Source organism: Zingiber officinale, chromosome 6B (assembly GCF_018446385.1).
Source record: "Zingiber officinale cultivar Zhangliang chromosome 6B, Zo_v1.1, whole genome shotgun sequence".
Classification (NCBI taxonomy): domain Eukaryota; kingdom Viridiplantae; phylum Streptophyta; class Magnoliopsida; order Zingiberales; family Zingiberaceae; genus Zingiber; species Zingiber officinale.
The window spans coordinates 99927295-99949159 of NC_055996.1; the positions used below are offsets into that span (position 1 = coordinate 99927295).

General features: G+C 37.3%; 3 protein-coding genes and 1 long non-coding RNA gene across 4 annotated transcripts; 1 reads left to right on the plus strand and 3 right to left on the minus strand.

Annotated features, from left to right (window-relative positions):
- Positions 1-4238: 4238 nt before the first annotated feature.
- LOC121988470 (diacylglycerol O-acyltransferase 2D-like) lies at positions 4239-7938 on the minus strand. The gene is made up of 9 exons (XM_042541912.1): positions 7686-7938; positions 7532-7606; positions 7306-7391; positions 7045-7151; positions 6782-6937; positions 5421-5507; positions 5135-5232; positions 4915-5002; positions 4239-4631 (listed from the first exon to the last, which is right to left on the minus strand). The coding sequence occupies exons 1-9, from the start codon at positions 7871-7873 to the stop codon at positions 4530-4532; spliced, it is 987 nt and encodes a 328-aa protein (XP_042397846.1). The 5' UTR covers positions 7874-7938; the 3' UTR covers positions 4239-4529.
- Positions 7939-10784: 2846 nt separating this feature from the next.
- LOC121991284 lies at positions 10785-12445 on the minus strand. Its single transcript, XM_042545296.1, has 2 exons — positions 12221-12445; positions 10785-11618 (listed from the first exon to the last, which is right to left on the minus strand). The coding sequence occupies exons 1-2, from the start codon at positions 12331-12333 to the stop codon at positions 11459-11461; spliced, it is 273 nt and encodes a 90-aa protein (XP_042401230.1). The 5' UTR covers positions 12334-12445; the 3' UTR covers positions 10785-11458.
- Positions 11679-12210, minus strand: LOC121990475. The gene is made up of 3 exons (XR_006114604.1): positions 12196-12210; positions 11960-12092; positions 11679-11841 (listed from the first exon to the last, which is right to left on the minus strand). It is a non-coding gene; the product is annotated as an uncharacterized LOC121990475 (long non-coding RNA).
- A 1803-nt stretch (positions 12446-14248) lies between the features above and the next one.
- On the plus strand, positions 14249-14593 carry LOC121991285. Its single transcript, XM_042545297.1, has one exon. It carries the CDS (start codon positions 14249-14251, stop codon positions 14591-14593), a length of 345 nt encoding a protein of 114 aa, XP_042401231.1.
- The last annotated feature ends 7272 nt before the right edge of the window (positions 14594-21865 follow it).

A 21865-nucleotide genomic window follows, 5' to 3' on the forward strand; every position in this document is an offset into this window, starting at 1 on the left:
ATAGAAGATTAAACTGGTACTATAGGTTTCACAAAAGTCAAATCAGAAAAAATATCAAAAGCCTATATACCTAGAAAATATTTGATTAACTCTGTAGGAAGGAACCTCTATTGACTTCCAAAAATTTGTTTAATTTAAATATAAAATTAATACCTAATACTTTTAGCGAGAAAATTAAACTTTTAAATTCTTTATAAGACTTTGTTTAGAAAGTGGTTGTTGCTCCAATAACTAAGAAAGTCTAGTGCCTTGTCATTGCCTGGAAGCCGAGTATTGAAATAAAAAATTTAATTGACTAATTGAAAAAACATTGAATTGAAATTACTTAATGCTTTTAAGGGTTATTCAATTTGTTTTAGAAAATTAATTTTTTTTCTCATTTAGAAATTTTCTTAATAAGAAATGTTTTCTGCCTGAAAATTTTCTAACTTAATTTTTTTTTAACACAAATTTTTTTTATAGAATTAAATTGTTCTTACTTAGAAATTTTCTTAATTATAAATTTTTTTTTCTCTTTTCTACCTGAAAATTTTCTTACTTAATTTTTTTTTAACACTTAATTTTTTTTTAAATTTTTTTTTTAAGTGTTAAAGTAAACCTTAGACGTGTTAAGACCCCATATTTTTATGTGATCAAAGGGGGAGAAGAATGTTAAGTCTAGGGGGAGGTATTCATTGAAAAATCTTATTTGCACTTATTTGCAAAATTATTTGTCTTTACATTATGTTTGTTTTACCCTATCTTAACTTGGGTTGCTTACATCAAAAAGGGGGAAATTGTTGGAATCCCAAGGTGTTTTGATGTGATCAAACAAGTTAAGTTAGGTCATGTTTGGTTTAACCCTTGTGTCTAAGTGTGCAGGAGCTTAAGAGCACAAGAAGTCGAGCGGAAGACGCGTCTAGTGAGAAGGACGTCACGGGGAGAGAGCCGACGGGCTCGGTGCGTTCGAGGGACAAGGTGCCACGGAAGAGTACACCGGCGGATGAGAAGAACGTACGCGACGTTCGAGGGATGAGAAACTGGGGAGGAAGGCTGCTCGAGGAGAAGGCCGGAACTTGGATTCGGGTAAACCCTATTCCGGATGGCCGAGATTACCCAAGCTAACGGAGCCAGAGCGGAAGACCCAGACCGAGACTAGCTGAACCAGAGTAGAGGAACTGGACCACAAAAAGTCAACTCGGTTGACTTATGTGGTCCAAGTGCCCGGAACCATTCCGGGTGCCCGGAGCCTTTAATGTGGTCCGGGCACCCGGAACCCTTCCGGACACCCGAAACCTAAATTCTATTAGCGATGATGTGGACGTTGACCGACGCATTGGGGATAGAATTCTATCCCCCCGGGTGCCCGGAACCCATCCAGGTGCCCCGAACAGTACTATAAATATAGCACTGATTTCAACAGTCAATTCAATTCACTTGTAATCCATTTCTCTGTGCTATACTTTTCTTCTGTGCTGTTAACGTTGTAAGAGGCTACTCTGCCCGATGAAGATCTTCAGATAGTGTGCTACTTTCTCCTTGGATTAGCAATCTTCTGATTGCAAACCAAGTAACTCCTTTGTATCTGCTTTCTTTTAATTAGTCTATATCTTTTTAATTACAAGTATTCTTTATTTAGTTGATAGTACGAGAAAGGGTAAATTTATTTTTTCAGGACAATTCACCCCTCTCCTCTTGTCGGCCTCCAAAAGGACCAACAGCAACAGGCAGCGAATATCGCACAGAGAAGTGGTTTGGTAGGGAACAAAGTGGGATGTCAATACTTATGAGTTTTTCAAGCTGAGGGGGCTTGTGGCAACTTGGACATCGATGGTTTAGAGGTCAAAACTCATGCCAAAGCATTGGTTTTTCGTGTGGCTGCTTCCACATGGTGAAGCTACGGGCAACAGGCAAGTTACCATATGAGCCAAATAAGGTTTGTGCGCTATGTCAACTACAGGATGAATCAAATGCGCACATCTTCTTTGGCTGTCCCATCACTTAGGCCCTAGGGAACAAGGTAAAAGGACATCATATATGAGATCTAAATAATTGAAGAGTTATTCTAGATTTTTGGTCAGTACTATAAAAGTGGAAGCCGCATCATAAAAGCAAGGTACCTTGCTATTTCGAGCATGATTTATGCATTGTGGGAAGCTCGTAATAGATATCATTTTGAGGATCTTATTTCCGATGTTGATAGGATGTTCCACAAGCTACAAATACATGTGTATCGACTTGTGGACTTTTAGTGATTGTAGCTCATGATTGTATGCTCTTGATTGTAGGCTCTTAGTGGTACTCTTTTGAGACATTTATAAAAAATTTACCTTTCCCCAAGAAAAAAAAAGACACCTTTGATTTACTCTAGGACAAGAACAATTGTTATACTTTTTGATCTTATCTATGCAAAAGTTTTAGGATTGTAATTACATTTAAGTTATAAATGAGTTTTGATCACCACAACTCATTGATTGATGGATCTAAATAAGATAAATTCAGTCAAATCAAATCTAATAGGTACATTCTACTATCTTAGTCTCACCATGCCCCAAAACTCATGACCCTTATTGGTCTAGACAAATATTAGAAAATTCAACTTTCATTATTTTGCTATAGTATCGTATTTGGATCTAAATATCTTTGATTTACTATATGACAACATCAATAACTCTCTTACACTCTTTTAATCTTGTTCATGCAAAAGTTTTAAAATTTCAAAAACATCTAAGTCATTAAATAAATTTTGATCAAAATTCATTAATTTCATTAATGAATGAAGATTTCAACGTATTGTAGTAAGTATAAACCATAACTATTATAATGTTATGACAACTACCGTTCTATAATATCAACAAGTAAAGAATAATTTCGACTGAAATTTTTAGTATCCTATATATAACATGTTAGCCCAAGTTTAAACTCAACCAGAATACTCTACCTAAATTCATACAGTCTCCTATTCAAAAAATCAAACCAAAATAGTTTCAATTTGTTTTTTTTTTCCTTTCAATTTTTGGGTTTAGTTTCAATATTTTCTTCACCAAATAAATAAACCGTAGCCACTCACCCATGTTTGCCCCTCTTCCCCAACTACAGTTTTTTGCAAAGGAGGTCAGCCTAACTTTGTTTAAGCTTGTTAATAAAATAAAATAATAATAATAATCTAATAATCAAATTCGAATCAAGCTCAATATTAATCAAGCTCCCTTAACAATAACCAAGCTCCTCAAGCTTGTTTATTAAAAAGCTTGCCAAACTCAAGCATTACCGAAGGCAACTATTGACAATGTAATCCGTATAATTTAATTATAATTTACACCAATATGAAACTTATGTTATTTATCATATTTACATGTTATAGATTTAGAACCGTAATATTCACAAAATGTCAAAAAAAATTTCTAGATAAACTTTGCTTGTTATATGAATGTCGGGACCAAATAGCTGAGTGATCCAAATGTAGCTCTTTCATGATCAAGTTATGCACAATCAATTGTTTAGGTAAAATGCTCAATAGATAAATAAGATTTGTTGAGACTAATACAAATCATGTGTATAAAGCACCCGATAAGTTGGCTTACCGAATGGTTGTTATCCTTACGATAAGAAGGCCAAGAAGCGTTGTGAAGAGCCACTCGAGAGGAGCTAATTTTTGTTTCGCTAAAGTTCTCGAGTTAGTGTTTGGAACATCAGCTTTGATCTAAGAATTTCTGCATTGGCCTAGCGAATCAAGAGGATCTAGATGATCATCTATAATCTTGGTTTAATTTTGGTAATGGTAATTTTATAAAAATTATAGGAGTTTGATTTATCTTAAACCTCAATTGAGATTGTATTGAAGGAGTACAAAAAGGGCTGAATTCAACTGAGGTGGAAGAGAGCTAATTGAGCTTACCGGAGTCGGGTGCAACTTAAGCTAAGTTATCAAAATTCAATTTCTCGAGGTCATGGTTTTTTGACAATCATGTGCCTCATACAAAATTTCTCTTTTTGAATATATATATATATATATATATATATATATATATTCCATGATTATTGAAGTGCCCTAAATCTTACATTTGGCTTAAAATATGATACAATGTTCAAAGTGGTCTAAAGAGATTCTACAATAAAAAAAAAAAGAATTAGAAAATGTTTTGACTAGAATGAAATTTTAATGGAGGTATTCACAAAAAGGACAATAACTAATCAATCATCATACCATACAAATTTCAACTATTTTGAGTTGAATCTTCTGCCTACATTAAAAGAACTATCAAAATAACCAAATTATCATTAGCTATTTTGTTTAACTTTAAGACATCTTTCAATTGCAGTCATGGCATTTTATTACAATGAACAACCAAAATGACTAATTTCTATACAATTACACAACACATACATCTTTTCTAATTGGGAGTCGATTGGCGATTAGTTTGGAGCTTCTTAGTTGATAATCCGATGCCATGAAGCATGTTAACAAGGCCCAGCCACCTCCACCTTCATTAGGATTGTTCTTTAAATACATCAAGTTCAGACAAGAAAAGGCGAGGAAGATGAACATATTAAACGATTCTGAGTTCGAGATCAGGATGACCAACTTTGCTCTTGTACTTCTCGAAAAGCTCCTTGAGAGCATGAACAAATTTAGAGTGAACCTCATTGATCTGGTAACAATTCAGAAAAACTAGAACAAGCTTAGGCACTTTAGTATTACCAAAAAAAAAAAAAAAACAGAATCAAGAGTGCTGCTTGAATCAAATCGGTTCCTGCCCTAGGTCATGGTTTTTTCAACAATTCAAGGTGAATTTTCAGTGGAATTCATCAAAGGTTCAACCAGTCGATCAAGAATTGAACGCCAGTAAAAGCACTGATTCCAGACCATACCCTAGGATTCGATATGATTTCAACTTAATTACTATAAGAGAAAAGTTCGAAGAGAAGTTTTACCTCCTCAGAGGTTGGGTTGGGATTTTTTGTCAGCTCAATTGGTCTCCCAACTACTACATCAATTGGGTGCCGATACGGTATGGGTGTTCTACAAAACAAAAAACAAAAAAACAGCCTGTTAAAGAATTATCACCGAAAGCAAAAACATAAAGAAGGGATCTAACATGGAAAGTTGCAAATTTATGACATGATCAAGGAAAAGGCCAGGAAATGTTGGTACCCAAATCTTCCCCAGTAGATTAATGGTGTGAACTTGAGTGCTCGAGCAATATTCACGAACGATTTCCTAGTGGGTTTCCACCACTGATAGACGTTACTCTGCCACCAATTACAGAAGAAATACATAATTTACTCTTACTTGCGAATCACAATATGCATGTGTAGGAGAAGGATCATTAGGTTTTTGTATCAACATTTAGCAAAAAGAAAATTGGTGTCATCACGCTGGCCAAAACTTAATTGTGGCAGATAAATTAGCATAATTTTGAGATCACGTGATATAAAACCTGGCCAAAGGCAAATACAGGCACTAAAGGTCGGCCCATCTCCATGGAAATTCGCACAAACCCTCTTCTTGATTTAAGGAATGCGACCTGTACAGAACCAAAAAAAAAGTGCATTAGCAGATCTAGTTGATCTCTTCAAATCCAATTATTCAAGAAAAGAGTTTGGTAGTTCCTTTACAGACTGCATAATGTGAGTTTCAGGAAGAAAAATGACAAGGTACTTTGATAAATATACTAGTAAGCATCAACAATTATACAATAGATGCATCAATAAATGCATGAAATTGGGAACTAGGATTAACTAAAAATTATAAATTGTAACATATAATTTAAATGAATCTAATCCAAATTCCCAATTTCATCCTCTCACTAAAATTCAACCCATCGTTATTGTCTCCTCACAGCTTTTACAGTGGGTCTCTTTTGCACTTATGACCTTGTTGACACTGAAATATATCTTCTACACCTCATTCTCCAGTGTTTATGAAGATTGAAATAATTAAAAAAAAATCTTGAGTTGACAACTTAGTTTGATTTACTTGTGATGTAGAATTAATCTAATAAAGTTATTATGCAACAAGTTTGATACATAAAGACACATCAAGGCACATGTAAAGTTTCATTTGATGGTATTATGAGAAATAATTGAGTTATATATTTTGAAACCACATTATTATATTTCATCTGTCTTTTTGTATTCTTATCATTACATTGTCTAATTTATTCATTCTCAAGTTAATATTCTTTTAACTTGTTGACGCCACTCAAATAATTGTCTAGTTGAGCCACTGCAACACAATAACAAGAAAGCAAAATTGTGCAATAAGTATGAATTACAAGACATACCGGCATGAATACTGAAGAGTGGTACCGATTGAAGGTGTGTAAAAAACTACTATTCTACGTTATAAGAAATTCATTTAGATCTTTGGCACGTCAAGGTGAATAAGACTGTGTCCTAGGTTTCAAAACATTGTCTTAGCATCAGAAAGGCTCCAAACTCTCAAATTTAGTAAAAGACACCATCACTTTTAGTCCTTTTCAGTTTCATAATACACAATTTTCTTCAGGAGTCAAGGTTAGTATACAAGTAATTCTGACTCTGCTTCTTAAGAGGAAAAGATATGTGAAATAGAAGACTGTTTAAGTTGCAGAAGGAACCAAGCCACTTATCCATGATGCATACAATGTGATTTTTAAAATTAGAAACTACAATGCAAAACACTGAATATTTTTTAGACCCAAGATATGATAAGCCGTGAAATTTCTTCTAGATCTAACAACTTGAATGAAAAAGAAAATTGAGAAACAAATAGTGAATTCACCAGACTTCCATATACAATTCAAGTAGAGAATCAGACCTCGGAATCACAGTCCATATGAAGCATCTCCTGGACACCACCAGGCACAATGATGCAACTGTACCCAGAATCAAGGTACGAGTAGAAGTTCTTCCTGGATGCAGGAGCAAGTCCCAGCCATGTCCAAATGTGCCTCAGAAAAGGTGTGTAGAAGACCTGATCGTGCACATGACACAAAGCAACGCTTAAGCATATGCTGACAAGAAAAACGCAAAAGAATGTGAAAATCTAGAAAGGAAATAACCAGGAAACATAAAACTTACAGCACTGCTCGCAAGAACCTTGATTTTTGGCAGTGGCATGAATCCAGTGAGGTCGGCAAGTGCACAAACAGCTATTGGTAACACCGAGTGCGGCTCGTAGGCAAAAACTGCAAATATTTCAAACTCAGTTACTTCATAATAGTGCCTGAAGTAACAGTATTACTTCATTTACGTCAATGACCAAAATTTTCGAAACAACAGGAAGAATTTTGACAAAAAAAAAAAAAAGAGTAAGAGGACAGTAGCTGGATTAGAGATCACCATAAGCTTGGTCTGGACTGAAGTCTTTGATGTTTTCCACATGAAGCGTAATCGGAAAATACCCACAGGCGTACTTGCAAATGAACCTAAGTTTTGATTTTGATCACGTTTACAACCAAAAAGGGGAACTTATTTAGAAGGGGAAGAACCAAAAAAACAAACTTTAACCCTAACGATCAGTCCAATCGAAGCTGAAACCAATATATCCATGTATTAGAGGAGGAACCTTGACAATCTCCGTCCAAATCTACTCCTTTCGTCGATCGGAATCACCATGAAGAAGAGCAGAACCGCGAAGACCCTGCATGAGCAAGCAAACAAGCGGCGTAAGCTGGAGAGCAAGCAATAAGAGAGAAGGATAGAAAGAAATGGATACGGACGCGGCAGCGAGGCGGAGGGGCAAGAAGAGGAGGGCGACGAGGACGAGTGCGGCGTCGAAGTGGATGGCGCCGAGCCAGAGGGCGAGCGCGAGGTTGGTGCGGAGGAAGGAATAGGCAGTGCCTCGGAACACTGTGGGGCCATCGCCGGTGACGACTCCGTCGTCGCCTTCGGCCGCCGCAACGCCCATCGATTAATCTGGAGGCTTCTTGGAAGACTGAGAAGGAACTGACGGAAGACGGCTGTTAAACGAATTATTTGGTCCGCATAATAAAGGCTCGACCGACGCTCACGTGGCTCTTCTAGAAAGCCAACGGTCTGCTTTTGTTCCCTTAGGATTTGCATTTACTGCATCGCCCAAAATTTCTTACCTAATTTTCATAATACCCGAAGTTTGTATGCCTCCTCACGAAATAATTAAGATTTCTTTATATTTTCTCTACTCATTAAATAATTTAATGCCCTCAATTTATTCTATCAAATTCAGATAGGCGCAAATATATTAAAGAGACTTACTAGAATATATCAATTTTGATTTAAAATAATTTAAAATTCTTTAAATACATTAGTTAGTTTATAATAACAAGAATTCTTTATATTTTTATTCTATTCATCAAAAATTTATATTATCGAATTCAGATTTAAAAACATAGATATATTAAGAAAATTTATAAGAATACATTGATTTTAATTTGAAATGATTTAAAATTCTCTAATTTTATAAGCAAGTTTGGTGAGAAACTAATTCAATTCAAAGAGCATAAATACATTAAAGAGGTTTTCAAAATTACTTTAAATTTAACATATCCATGCTCTTAGATTTAAATTAGACAACTCAAATTTAGAGTCATAAATTTTAAATGGAAAGAAAAAAATACTAAAAAATCTCATGATTATTTCATGAAAAAAAGGGAATAACATTTCGAAAATGAAAAATCTTGAAATTCGCATCCCATTCACGGTTCGATAAAATGTGATCCCCCCCCTTCTTTATTCTTATATATTTTACTCATTTAAGTTAAATGAATTATTATTTTTTACTTATTTCTAAAATTATTATTATTATTTTTACTTATTTCTAAAATTATTATTTCTTGTTCATTTTAATTCGGACAGTGGAGTCCGGCAACAAGAAGCAACTTGTTTTATATTCCTTGTGAAGATAAAATCAATAAGAGTTGAAAAAGATTGCAGTTCTATTTTATCAGGTAAGCGACGATGTAACTTATGAACAATAATATATTTTTAATAATATTTATTTAATAAAAAAAAACATGAGCCATAGAAATATACCAATAAAAAAAACTGAGCCAAATTGCTGAAGTTAACACTTGGGTTTATCACCATCTCGAAGATGGGTGACAAAGGACCAAACCGCGATAATTTTATTAGAAACTCTTACAATAGTTTTAGAAAAAATGGTAAAATATTCCTTCATCTTGGCACGCAAGCTGTCTGACCTATTAAGACATGTCGAGTATGACTTCAAACAGAGTTTGATCAGATCATATCGCGAAACAGTTCAGCCTAATTTTAATTTTTTTTACAATCTAGATATTGGATTCTTCTAATAGACTAATTTTGAAGATCACTGGCTTAGCCCCAACGAAATTTTTTATTGACTACAAGAATAAATCCGAAAAGTACTCGTGTTGTTGGACACCGATAGCCGACCTTCACAAAAAGCTCTTATGAGAGTCATGCTCCACCAATGGGCCCAAGCCCATAGATAATCGTACTTCACAATGCATTCACAACACGATCGCTCCACCAATGGGCTTAGGCCCATGGGTATTCGTACTTCGTGTTGTGTTCTATGTTTCTTCAACAAATATAACATAAACATGGTGGCAAAAAAAGACGAATACGCTTGCCCCCAACGCCCCCACCAACCTGTCGCAGGATTAACACGGAGGAGGTAAATCACGGACGGCTACTAGCCTTTGAAATAGTGACTAGCACATAAGGATTGATTTATGATGCTATGTAAATTCACCAAATATCTTTGCCACTGCGCCATGCCCAGGGAGCTAATCTCCGAACTCTTGCACCATAAGAATGGCCAATTATAGAGGTTCACCAAAAATAGACAAGATCCAAGTACACAAGTTTTTCTCAGAACAAATACAAAGTTTAACCATCACATAATCATGAATAGCACTATAGATCTCTGACCTAAAAAATTAGGGTAATAGAAGATTTAATATCTCAAATCTCCGAGGCGGAGGGAAAGAAAGCATCAAGCTGAGGAAGAACTCAATTCTCTTCATCCTTATGGACAATCTTGAGTAGATGAACAGGAGGACGTCGAGTTGTCATTTAGGTATTTAATTCTCAGAGGCAGAGGAAAAAGAAAGCTTCAAGCCGAGGAAGAACTCAATTCTCTTCATCCTTATGGATCATGTAGAGTAGATGAACGGGAGGATGTCGAGTTGTCATTTAGGTATTTACGATTTGATTCTCAACTACAACATATTTATAGATTTTTTTTTTCAAATGAGACGTGCAACTACAAGATGTTAGGTTTCTAGGTTACCCTCCACAAGTACTTCTCAATTTACCCTGACCATCGATAGAATACTTCCATGACACCGGACCGATCATCCCATATTCATTGTTACATGATTCATGAGGTAGAGTAGATGAACGTTCTAGGCTCTGAATTCTCTCATGCTCTTGAGCCACACCAATTACTCTCTCATCTTTGTTTTGTAGAAAATTTGAAAGGAAATGACTCAAGTGAGCATGAGAACTTTAGTCCCATTTTGATAGTTCAAGGATTAGTTGGTTGATTTATATTATTGTACATGCACGTATAATATGAACAAGTGTATAAGGAGAGACCTTCTCTCCCACGTGTGAATTCATAAGAGATGCAAATCTAAGACTCGGATCATATTGAACCATGTTCACTCGTGTGCTAAAATTTAATTCACTCGTGTGTGAGCACGATTTGCACGGGTCAAATGTCGAATTGGTCGAGACAAAATTTACCCAAGTACATCAACCAACATTTTACCACATGAAATAATTTTTGCTACTTGCTTAGGTGAATAACAGATGCATTAACTGATATTAATGGCGTATTTGTAACCTCTCAGGTGAAACAACTGTCGATAATGACAACAAATGACTTTTAATCGATTATTTAACACAACCGGGATGCACTCTTATAGGAGGTTAGATATTGAACAAAGCAAAGACCCAAATCTCCATCCACCTGTGTTCCCTCTCACTCTCTTCCTCTCTACTATGCACTCGTTCAGCATAATTACTCATGATAGCAATCGGATACCTTCTCAGTTCACCATGATCCACCAGTGTTGCGTGTCGATTATAATCTACCACTGTATCCTGGAAATAGACGATTCAAGAGAACTTCGAAGCACAATCGAAGATGGAGCGAATCTGTTTGAATGAAACTCTGTTAAATGCAAACCTCGACGTCTCAATTTTTGAACAATCAAGAAACTTTCCCGACTTGACACCTTCATTGCTCAACTCTACGATTCAAGCATCTTGGGTTCGACTCAGCATCCACTCGGGAGACTCATTGTCCATTCGGGAGCACTCTGTTCTCGACTCAGTTGCACTTAGCATAAACTTGGGTGATACTACAGCTTCTTCCCGACTCGAACAGTCAACCGGCTCAGCACTCAGATTCGACACTCAGAGTCGGCAGGCTCAACACTCAGATTCAACTACATTTGGCAGAAACCAGCTCGCTAGCCGCTTGAGATCATTCAAGCAAATATATCAACAAATAAATCTAAATTTAGGTTTTATAAATTTGGAATATTTCTCCTATATCTCTGATAATAAGATTGTCCAACGTATTTAACATGTACTCGTGCAAAATATCAAATAGTGAACTCTCTATGCCTCTTTCCTCGAGGTATTTGTGCATTGCCTCCTGCAAGTTCTTGTCCAAGACCCTATGTAATCATAGATAAGGAATAAGATCACCATTTATTCTCCACTTTTATCTTAGACAATCTAAAAATCTATGCTAGAGAAATGAAAAAATAAAAGAATTATTAACCAGCTCATCATTCTACTTAACCTGCATAAATTTCGATTGGAAGAACCATGAAAAATTGCTTGATCACCAGGATTATCAACAATCTAAAAAGGGAAGTCTTCTGGTATGTCAACAGCCTGCAAATTCCCAATTCCAATGTTTATCATGGCAGCATCAGGCCACAAAATCAAATCAAGCAAATGAAATCAAAATTTCACATGTGGCAGATTTGCAAAATGTTGGATTAAAACATACATAAAAGATCATTTGAGCCATCATTGGGAAATCAAGAGAGCCAATTTTCCTTGACTCAGAAACTAGGAAATGATTCTTCTTTGTCAGCAAATCGTTTCAGGACTTATATCCTACGCAATGAAGCATCTACAATCTTTGAAAAAAAAAAACAACTCATTACTGTGACTATTCTAGTGACACCAAGAATTAGAAATAGCCTAAAGGAACAGAACAATTTCAGAAGCAGGGAGATCGACCTGGACACTTACATGCGCCTCCTACGCACACTGGATCTCGAAGTCAATCACTCGCTTCAGATTATCATCTCCAGATACCTTGGAAGAATCGAATCGAGAGCGGAGAAGAGAGGAGGGCGGTTTAGGATCCTGCACCATGGGAAGAGGCAGCAAGGCACGAGGAGCTGATCAGGAAACGCCGGTGGCAGACGGACGGAGCAGAGAGGAGGTGACGTCGGAGTGAAGGACGGAGGAGCGAGGCGAAAATAGGGTTTTGCGTCGCGGGTGTCAATGGGTTTATTAAAGGGACAGGACAGGAGGGTCTTCGAGTGTTCGGTGAGGGTAAAATAGTCTTTTCTTATTTTCATTTGTCAATTTTTGGAAAGCTTTGAAAAAGTTTGAAATAAAATCTTAAAAAATAAAAAAATATATACTTTCCTTCAATTTCCATATGACGCACAAGATATTTTCATATAATATTCTCATTTTACACATTTATTTGTAAGAATATTTGCATCTTTTATGAGTAGATTAATAGATGAGAATTTATAGTAATGCAAATTTGATTAACACCGATAAGAAAATTGATCAAGACATTATACTTTCGACATCACATAAAGACTATAACTTGTTACTCATTAGACATTATTCTTTCGACATCACTTAGAGACTATATAACTCATTACTCACTTGACCACTTATGCCCACTAAGTGGCTTTATTCAAGAGTACCTATTACGATAAACTTCTTTTTACCATCAAATACTTAAGAAGGAAGAAAGATCCATGTAATCGAGTTCATTGAACTCCCAATCATGGATTTCTTCCTTGGGAATGATCAAACTTCCATCGGCTTCAATCGAATCATTCTTCATTTTGGGAACTTCAAAAGGATGGCAATCTTGTTCTTTCTTGACTTCAAATCCAGTCGTCTTGGCGCCTTCTTTGATGATGTTCAGTTTCACCGGTATATTCATCTCAAGCTTCGGCTTCTTTGAGTTTGCCGGTCCCTGATTTGCATCCCTTTTCTCCATCTCTCTTACTTTCCTCACCTTGCTATGGTGGCTCATATGCCCTCCGAAGGCTTGTGGAGTGTAGAATTCCGCACGACAAGGTTCACATCTATAAAGTCGTTTGGGTTTGGCCGATTCACTTTGTGGATTGAGCCGGTTTGATTTTGATCTACCATCAGTGGGATCACACCAATAACTATCATGGTTCATGGGGTTTGGGTTCGGACTAGGTTTGGAATCAAAATGATAGCCTTTGAAGTCACGTGCTTGGGGTATGAAAATGGAATTTTGGAAGCTAAAGTTAGGAACAACATTCTCCGAACACTGTTCCCTTACCGATGTATTAAGGGTGAAACTGGAGAACGGGAAAGGGGGGAGTTCAATAGTAGATGAAAATTCGAGGCTAGGCATTTTGTTTGTGGAAGGCCCTATGGATCCGACTCTCAAACTAGTATAAATTGAAGTAGGTCTTTCAGAAGTGAATAAAAAGCATTGGGAATGTTGGCTTACCATATAAATGGGCATAGTCGATTGTTGATCATCCATAGGCATTTGAACGATAGGCTCGAGGGAACGAGAGTGGAAGCAATTTGTGGCGGTGGATATCATACTATGTATGGAAGAACTAAACATGTTTTCCTATGATAGAGAGAGGAATGAATGAATCACCAAGAATAGCTTGAGGGTTTTATACAAAATTGGAGGCCGTAGTAAAGGAAAGGAATGAAAAGGAAAAGGAGAAGTAAGGAAACCTATTAAGGATACACTCGAATTGGCTGAATGTATGATTATCTCTACAAAGCGGTAAGTGTTAATAGAATAAGAAGGAATAAATAATAAATACTCTCCGACAATGCTTTGTCGCCTCGTCAAAGTAGTGGGTTAAGAACAAAGGTTACATATGGTAGGATATAATCTATGTAATGTAATTAAGATTATATTATAATATTAATTATTTTATTTGGTATAGTTTTAAAGTTGTAATATAATATAATTTGAATTACAAAAGGTAATAAAATTTTATAATCGAGATTATCATGTAACCGTTTCATAAAAATTTAAATGTCAAATATACCCTTAGTTCATTTTCGACATCAACTGATCATCAACGTCGCTTCTGTCGTCGGCAATCGAGCACCGCCTCTGAGCGCCGCGGCCATCGACCACTTTCGAGCGTTGCAAACCACTGACCCGCCACCATTGCCAGCCAACGACACCCCGCCGGCCGACCGCCGCATCCGAGTGATGTCGGTCGTCGCCGCAGCCGATCGCAACAGCTACCTGCCGCCACCTCCGGGTATCGTAGTCACTGTGGCTGGCCACCACCACAGGCCACCGCCACCGACCACCACCGTAGACCAACGTCTCCGGTCACTACCTCCAAGCGCCGCCGGCAACCACCTCTAGGCACCATCGGTCACCGATCACTGCCCACCAGCCGCCGCCGTTGATCGCCGCCGCCAGTCATTGACGTCACTATCGCCATTGTCGCCGATTGTCGCCACCTTCGAGCATCGTCGGCCACCACCGCAGGCTGCCACCTCTAGCTCCGACAGAGGTGTAGCGGCTGCTGCCATAGGTCGTCGCTTACGGTAGAGATCGCGGAATATATTTATCATTTTATAATAATACGAATTACATTCCTTATAAAAAAATATTAGACATAAAATAAAAAATATAATTATCCTTTAATCAAAGATTATATTATATTATATTATCAAACATAATAATATAATTAAAATTATATTACATTATGATCCTGTCCGAGAGTCGAGGCGATGAACGTTGGGGATGTGGCGCTCCTGTTGACCGTGCATGGACCTCCGATGAGACTAGCCTGCATGCACAAAAGCGCCAGTGGCGAGCCAGGGAGTGGTTCTCTGGCAATGACCCTCCGACGCTCAAGTCAGATCTCCCGCGAAAGCAGTAAGCAAGCAAAGAAACGAAAGTGGCAACGTAACTGTAGCTACAGTAGAATGAGCATACCTTCGTCGAAGTTTGGGGTTCTTTATATAAGGCTCCCAGGAGTGCACGTGCACGCTCCTCGAGGCATGCACACATCTCAAAGCTTTCCCTGATAGGACGTGTCATAAAAGTGTACCTGACATCATACCTCAACAGTCCGAGCATATCCTGACAAGACAGTGAAAGCTTCCGTCGTACAATTCTCTGCGTGATCATGCCGCCAACCATGCTGTCTGTCTGTGGCACGAGTCTCGAGGAGGATATCAGTCGATCCTGCCTTTGTCTGCTAGTGGGCCGAGCGGGTGGGCCACTCGGCTAATTCTGCTATCTAGGCCGAGTGGGAAGGCCGCTCGGCTACTTCCGCTGTCTGGGCCGAGCGAGGAGGCCGCTCCGCTACTTTCGCTGTCTGGGCCGAGCAGGTCGGCCGCTCGGCTACTTCTAGTGCCTTGGCTTACTGGGTCGTGTTTCCGTTTCGTTGGCTGTGATCTGATCTTTGGCCGATCGGGATGTCTGCCTGGCACATGTCCCGCTGGTCGACGCCTGCCTTGGTGATACTGGGCCTTTGAGCGTCGAAAGCTCGGTGCGAGACCGAGCTGTGGTAACGTCAGACCAGCCATTCCTTAGTCTGATTGGCTAATTAAGTCGCCCGATCGGATGCTAGCTTGGGGGCGTTGACCGCCTTGACTTTGACCTTCCACATGACGTTAACGTCCTGCGGGGCGGAGCCCGACCTTATCACCGGATCACATGTCTCCTCCTCAAGTCTAGTCGAAGGAGGCTGCAAGTCCAATTGACTGGACAAGGTAATCTAGTGATTGGTTGGACAATCAGCCAGTATGCTGGTTGGACCCCGATCGATCTATGTAGGACCGATATTCAAGGCCACTCGGCGTTCTGAGGGTTTACACTCGTAAGATTCTTCCTTCGGCATCTTTGGATGAGTGCGAACTGTTGGTTGCTACTCGGAAAACCTAGAGATTCCACTGTACAAAAATTTTGTACAAAGGTCTGAACCTTTTCCTAGCTACCATGTGTTCTTTTAAATTAAATTTTGGATCGCCTGCGGAACTTAACACGTTTGATCCAAAACTTAATCTATTTGTTCTTTTAGGTTTTGACTTGGATCTCCTGCGAAACTTAACACGTTCGACCCAAGTCACCTTAAGTTATTAATTCCATTAAATATTAATTTCCATAATTGGTTCCCAGTACTGACGTGGCGAGGCACATGACCTTCTTGGATATGGGAGCAACCACCACCGACTAGACAAAACCTTTTATAGAAAGCTAATATTTAATTTCCTAAAATAACTTTAGGTTAACCGAAAAGAACAATCAAATCACAAGGGAAAGAAAAACAAAAGAACACTATATCGAAAACAAATTCGAAACTCTAGAATCGTATGCCTCTTGTATTTAGTATTATTTCCAAAAATAACTAGTATGATGCGGAAACAAAAATTACTAGTTATACCTTTTAGAAAGACCTCTTGATCTTCAACCGTATTCCTCTTCTAACCTCGGACGTTGTGTGGGCAACGATCTTCCGAGATGAGAACCACCAAGCACCTTCTTCTTCCTTACAAGTTTCGGCCATCAAAACTTCTCCTAGGATGAAGAGGTTCGGCCACCACCACCATGCTCCAAGGGATGCTAGAAAAGAGGCTTCTTTTCTCTCCTTCTTCTCCTTCTTAGATCCTGCCACCAAAGATATCTCCACCATGAGAAGGTTTCGGCCACACAAAGGAGAGGAGAGGAAAGAAAGGGCCGGCCACACCCAAGGAGAAAAGAGAGGAAAAATAGAATAGAGTCGTTCGCTTTGAAGCCTCCTCTACCCCCTCTTTTATAATCCTTGATCCTGGCGAATAAGGAAAATTTAATAAAAAATTTCCTTAATTCTTTTTCCATTGAAAAGGAAAAATTATTTAATTAAAAATAATTTTCTTTCTCAATTTTATTTGGCCGGCCACACCAAAGTTACAAACAAGGAGAGTTTTAATTAATTAAAACTTCCTAATTTGTCTCCAGAAATTTATAAAATTTCTCCAATAATTTAATCCCTTCATGATTGGTTTATAAAAGGAAATTTAATAAATTAAAATCTTTCTTTAAACATGTGGATAAAAGAAAGTTATCTCTAAAAATTAAAATCTCTTTAATCTACAAATGAGGAAAGATATCAAATCTTTTCTCAATCTTTTAGAAACTAATAAAAGAGAATTATTAATTTTAAACTTTCTTTAAATCATGAGCATGGTTAAAAGGAAAGTTTTCTTAAAATTTAAAATCCTCCTTTAATCAACAAATAAGGAAAGATTTCAAATTTTAAACTCTCTTTTAAACATGTAGATGATTTACAAATAAGGAAAGTTTTTACCAAAAATTAAAACCATCCTTTTAAACTACAAATAAGGAAAGAGATTAATCTCTTCTCTTAATCTTTGGTAGAAAGCTATAAAAGGAAATTTTTAATTTTTAAACTCTCTTTTAAAATCATGATATCCACATAAGAAATAATTTTAATAAAAATCCTTTTAAATATTCTAGTGGTCGGCCACCTAAGCTTGGGACCCAAGCTTTGGCCGGCCACCTACATGGCTCATCCACTTGGTCTTGGCCGGCCCTAGCTTGGGTTCCAAGCTAGCTTGGCCGGCCCCATTGGATGGGTAAGAAGGTGGGTATGCGGTGGGTATAAATCTCTATATACTAGAGGCTACGATATGGACCGAGAGGAGGAATTGGTTTTGGTCTCCCGATGAAATTACCGTGTTCACCCCGAACACACAACTTAATTTCATCAATAATAATTCATTCTACTAAAGAACTATTATTGAACTACCGCACCAATCCCAAATTACATTTTGGGCTCCTGCTTATTATGAGTGTGTTAGTCTCCCTGTGTTTAAGATAACAAATGTCCACTAATTAAGTAAGTTGCTGACAACTCACTTAATTAATATCTAGCTCCAAGAGTAGTACCACTCAACTTCATCGTCATGTCGGACTAAGTCCACCTGCAGGGTTTAACATGACAATCCTTATGAGTTCCTCTTGGGGACATTCTCAACCTAGATCACTAGGACACAGTTTCCTTCTATAATCAACAACACACACTATAAGTGATATCATTTCCCAACTTATCGGGCTTATTGATTCATCGAACTAAATCTCACCCATTGATAATTTAAAGAAATAAATATCAAATATATGTGCTTGTTATTATATTAGGATTAAGAGCACACACTTCCATAATAACTGAGGTCTTTGTTTCTTTATAAAGTCAGAATAAAAGAAACGACCTCTAATGGTCCTACTCAATACATTCTAAGTGTACTAGTGTAATTATATAGTTAAGATAAACTAATACCTAATTACACTACGACCTTCCAATGGTTTGTTCCTTTCCATTATGGTCGTGAGTTACTGTTTATAATTTATAAGGTACTGATAACATGATCCTCTGTGTGTGACACCACACACCATGTTATCTACAATATAAATTAATTGAACAACTTCATTTATCATAAATGTAGACATTTGACCAATGTGATTCTTATTTCTAGATAAATGTTTATACCAAAAGCTAGGCTTTTAGTATACACTCTAACAATCCCCCACTTATACTAAAAGACTAAGCTGCCATATCTGCTGCCATACATCTGATTCCCAACCCTTCAACATGTCCATCAAAAGCTCTCGCCTTAAGGACCTTAGTGAAAAGATCTACAGGTCATCATCTGATGCATTCTAGGCAGCAACAACTTCTCCTCGTTTATACGATTTCTCGTATTGGGTGGTACTTGCGCTCTATTGTGTTTACTTGCCTTTATAGACTTATGGTTTCTTCGAGTTTGCTACTGCACCAATATTATTACAATAAATTGTAATAATCTTTGGACAAACCAGAAATCATATCTAAGTCTATCTTGAGGTTATTGAGTCATTCAGCTTTTATGGCTACCTCAGAGGCTTGCCATATACTAAACTTCTATGGTGGAGTCCAGAAAAACACCTATGCTTATCACTCTTCCATAGTTATGACTTTACATCCTAAAGTAAACACAAAACCCCGAGGTTGACTTATTATTGTCCCTATCCGATTGAAAGTCAAAATCCATGCAACCCACAAGGACCAAATTAACTGCCTTGTAAGCTAGCATATATTCTCTAGTGCCTCTAAGGTACTTCAATATATGCTTTACTGCAATCCATTGTCCTTGTCCAGGGTTACTTTGATATCTGCTAACTATGCCCTTGGCAAAACAGATTTCTGATCTCGTGCATAGCATACATTAGGCTTCCGACAGCCGAAGCATAAAGAACTGCCTTTATTTCCTTTATCTTCTTTGATGTCTACAGAGACATATCTTTAGATAAAGTTACTCCATCCTGATAAGTTAAGAAACCTTTCTTGGAGTTTTGCATGCTTAAAACGAACAAGAATTTTTCTGATATATGAAGCTTGGGATAAGTAAAATATTCTTTTCTTGCGATCACTTATTACTTTGATCTCAAGAATATATATATTCTCCCAAGTCCTTTATATTGAATTATTTGGACAACCATACCCTTACTTCTGACAACATTTTGATATTGTTTCCAACTACCAAAAATGTTATCTACGTATAGTACAAGAAATACCACCACGCTTCCATCACACCTTTTGTATACACAAGACTTATCCGGTTACTAAATCCATAGACTTTGATAAACCGGATGTTCTAAGACCTTGAAACTTTGCCTCAGTCCATAGACTGATTGAGCTTGCACACAAAATGCTCTTAGCCCTTTGCAATGAACCCTTCTGGTTGCTTTATATGGATGCTTTCTTCAAGACTTCCATTAAGGAATGCTGTCTTGACATCCACTTGCCAAATAGATAAAAGAATCCGGATAGACTTAAGCATGGCTACCAGTGAAAAAGTTTCCTTTTTCATCAAGCCTTGCTTTGAAAGTTACTACCTTCCTGTCTATCCCTCTTTCCCTATTATAGACCTTTTTACACCCAACGACTTTTACACCATTTGGTGATTCTACAAGCTTCCAGATTTTATTAGAATACATATATTCTAATTCTGTTATTCATTACTCTTTGCCAAGATGCTGCATATTTATCTTGGAGTGCTTCGTCATATGTCCGGAGATCAAGTTCATGTCCTTCAGGGATCGAGTTCAAAAACTCTCCCAAAACATGAATCTTTTTAGGTTGCCTAACAACCCTCCCACTACGACAAGGCACTTTCTGCAATTGTGTATCATTTGTGATACGTGTTGCAGTTTCCTTGTGGTATCTCATCTTGTACAATTGGTACTAGATTAGACATGTCTTTTATTATTTTCTTAAGAACAAATTTTCTTATGGGCACGTGGTTTATTACATAGTCTTTTTCTAAAAATCGGTCATTGATGCTAACAATGTCCTTCTGATTTTTAAGACTATAAACCTACTTTCATTTCTCTAGGATAACCCACAAACAAGTGAATTCCTGTCCAACTTATCATTGTCTCTCTTCAGCATATGTGCTGGACTACCCGAATCCGAATAGGCCTATGCCTATTCAGCAATTCTATATGAGTAGAGAGTTCTGACTTTGGAAGGTACTATATTCACTTCCGTTTCCAGAGTATATCCTAAAAATGATTTTGGTAATATTCTAAATAACTCATCAATCTACTTATTTCCATAAGAGTCCTATACCTTCCTTTTTCTTCACCATTCTGTTGGGGTGTACCAGGTGCAGTTAGTTGGAATTGAATCCCTACTTCTGATAAGTGACTCCTAAATTCTCCCAAGAGGTACTTGCCACTATGTTCTTACCATAGTGACTTTTACTTTAACATTTCTCCGCATCAGCCTTGTACTATTTGAACTAATCAAAGTACTTAGTCTTGCGGTACATTAAGTAAATTTATTTGTATCTTGAATAGTTGTCTATAAAATAGACGAAATATTCAATACTACCTCTTGTCTGGATAGTCATAGGATCACACAAATCAGAATGAACCAATTTCAACATATCTTTGACTCCATACCCCTTAGACTTAAAAGCTTCTTGGTTATTTTTCCTTCCAAGTAAGACTCACAGGTTGGAAAGATTTCCACTACCAATGAACCCAAAAGTTCATCAGCTACCAATGAATCCTACTCAAGTTAATATAACCTAGCCTTAGATGCCAAAGATATTAATGGTTCATTTCCGAAGGTTGCTTTCTCTTAAAATTAGAAGATGTGTTACTAATTTCCATTTGTTGCATCGTGGGAGTTATTGGATTTATAAATTGCCAACCAACGTACCAGAACAGATAACTTCCCTCTTTTTCTTAATAACAAATTTGTTATTAAAAGAGGCAGAATATCAAGTTCTTTGAATAGTTTAGAAACTGAAAACTAGTTCTTTCTAAACTTGGTGCGTAAAGACAATTACTCAAAAATCCATGTTTTATTCTTATCAAAAGATAAACATCTCCCACTGCAACAGCTATCATTTTTACAGTAGTGCCCATGTGGACGGTGTTTTAATTTTCATTTAGTTGCCGGATTTCCTGGAACCCTGCAATAAATTGCGGACATGATTGATGACATCTGTATCTACACTCCATGTTCTGGTAGATAACACCACTAAACATGTTTCAACTAATGAATTAAATACACATATATTGTTCTTAGTTATAAGAAGACAGTCTACCTTAATGTCCAAGTCCTATTTCCAATCA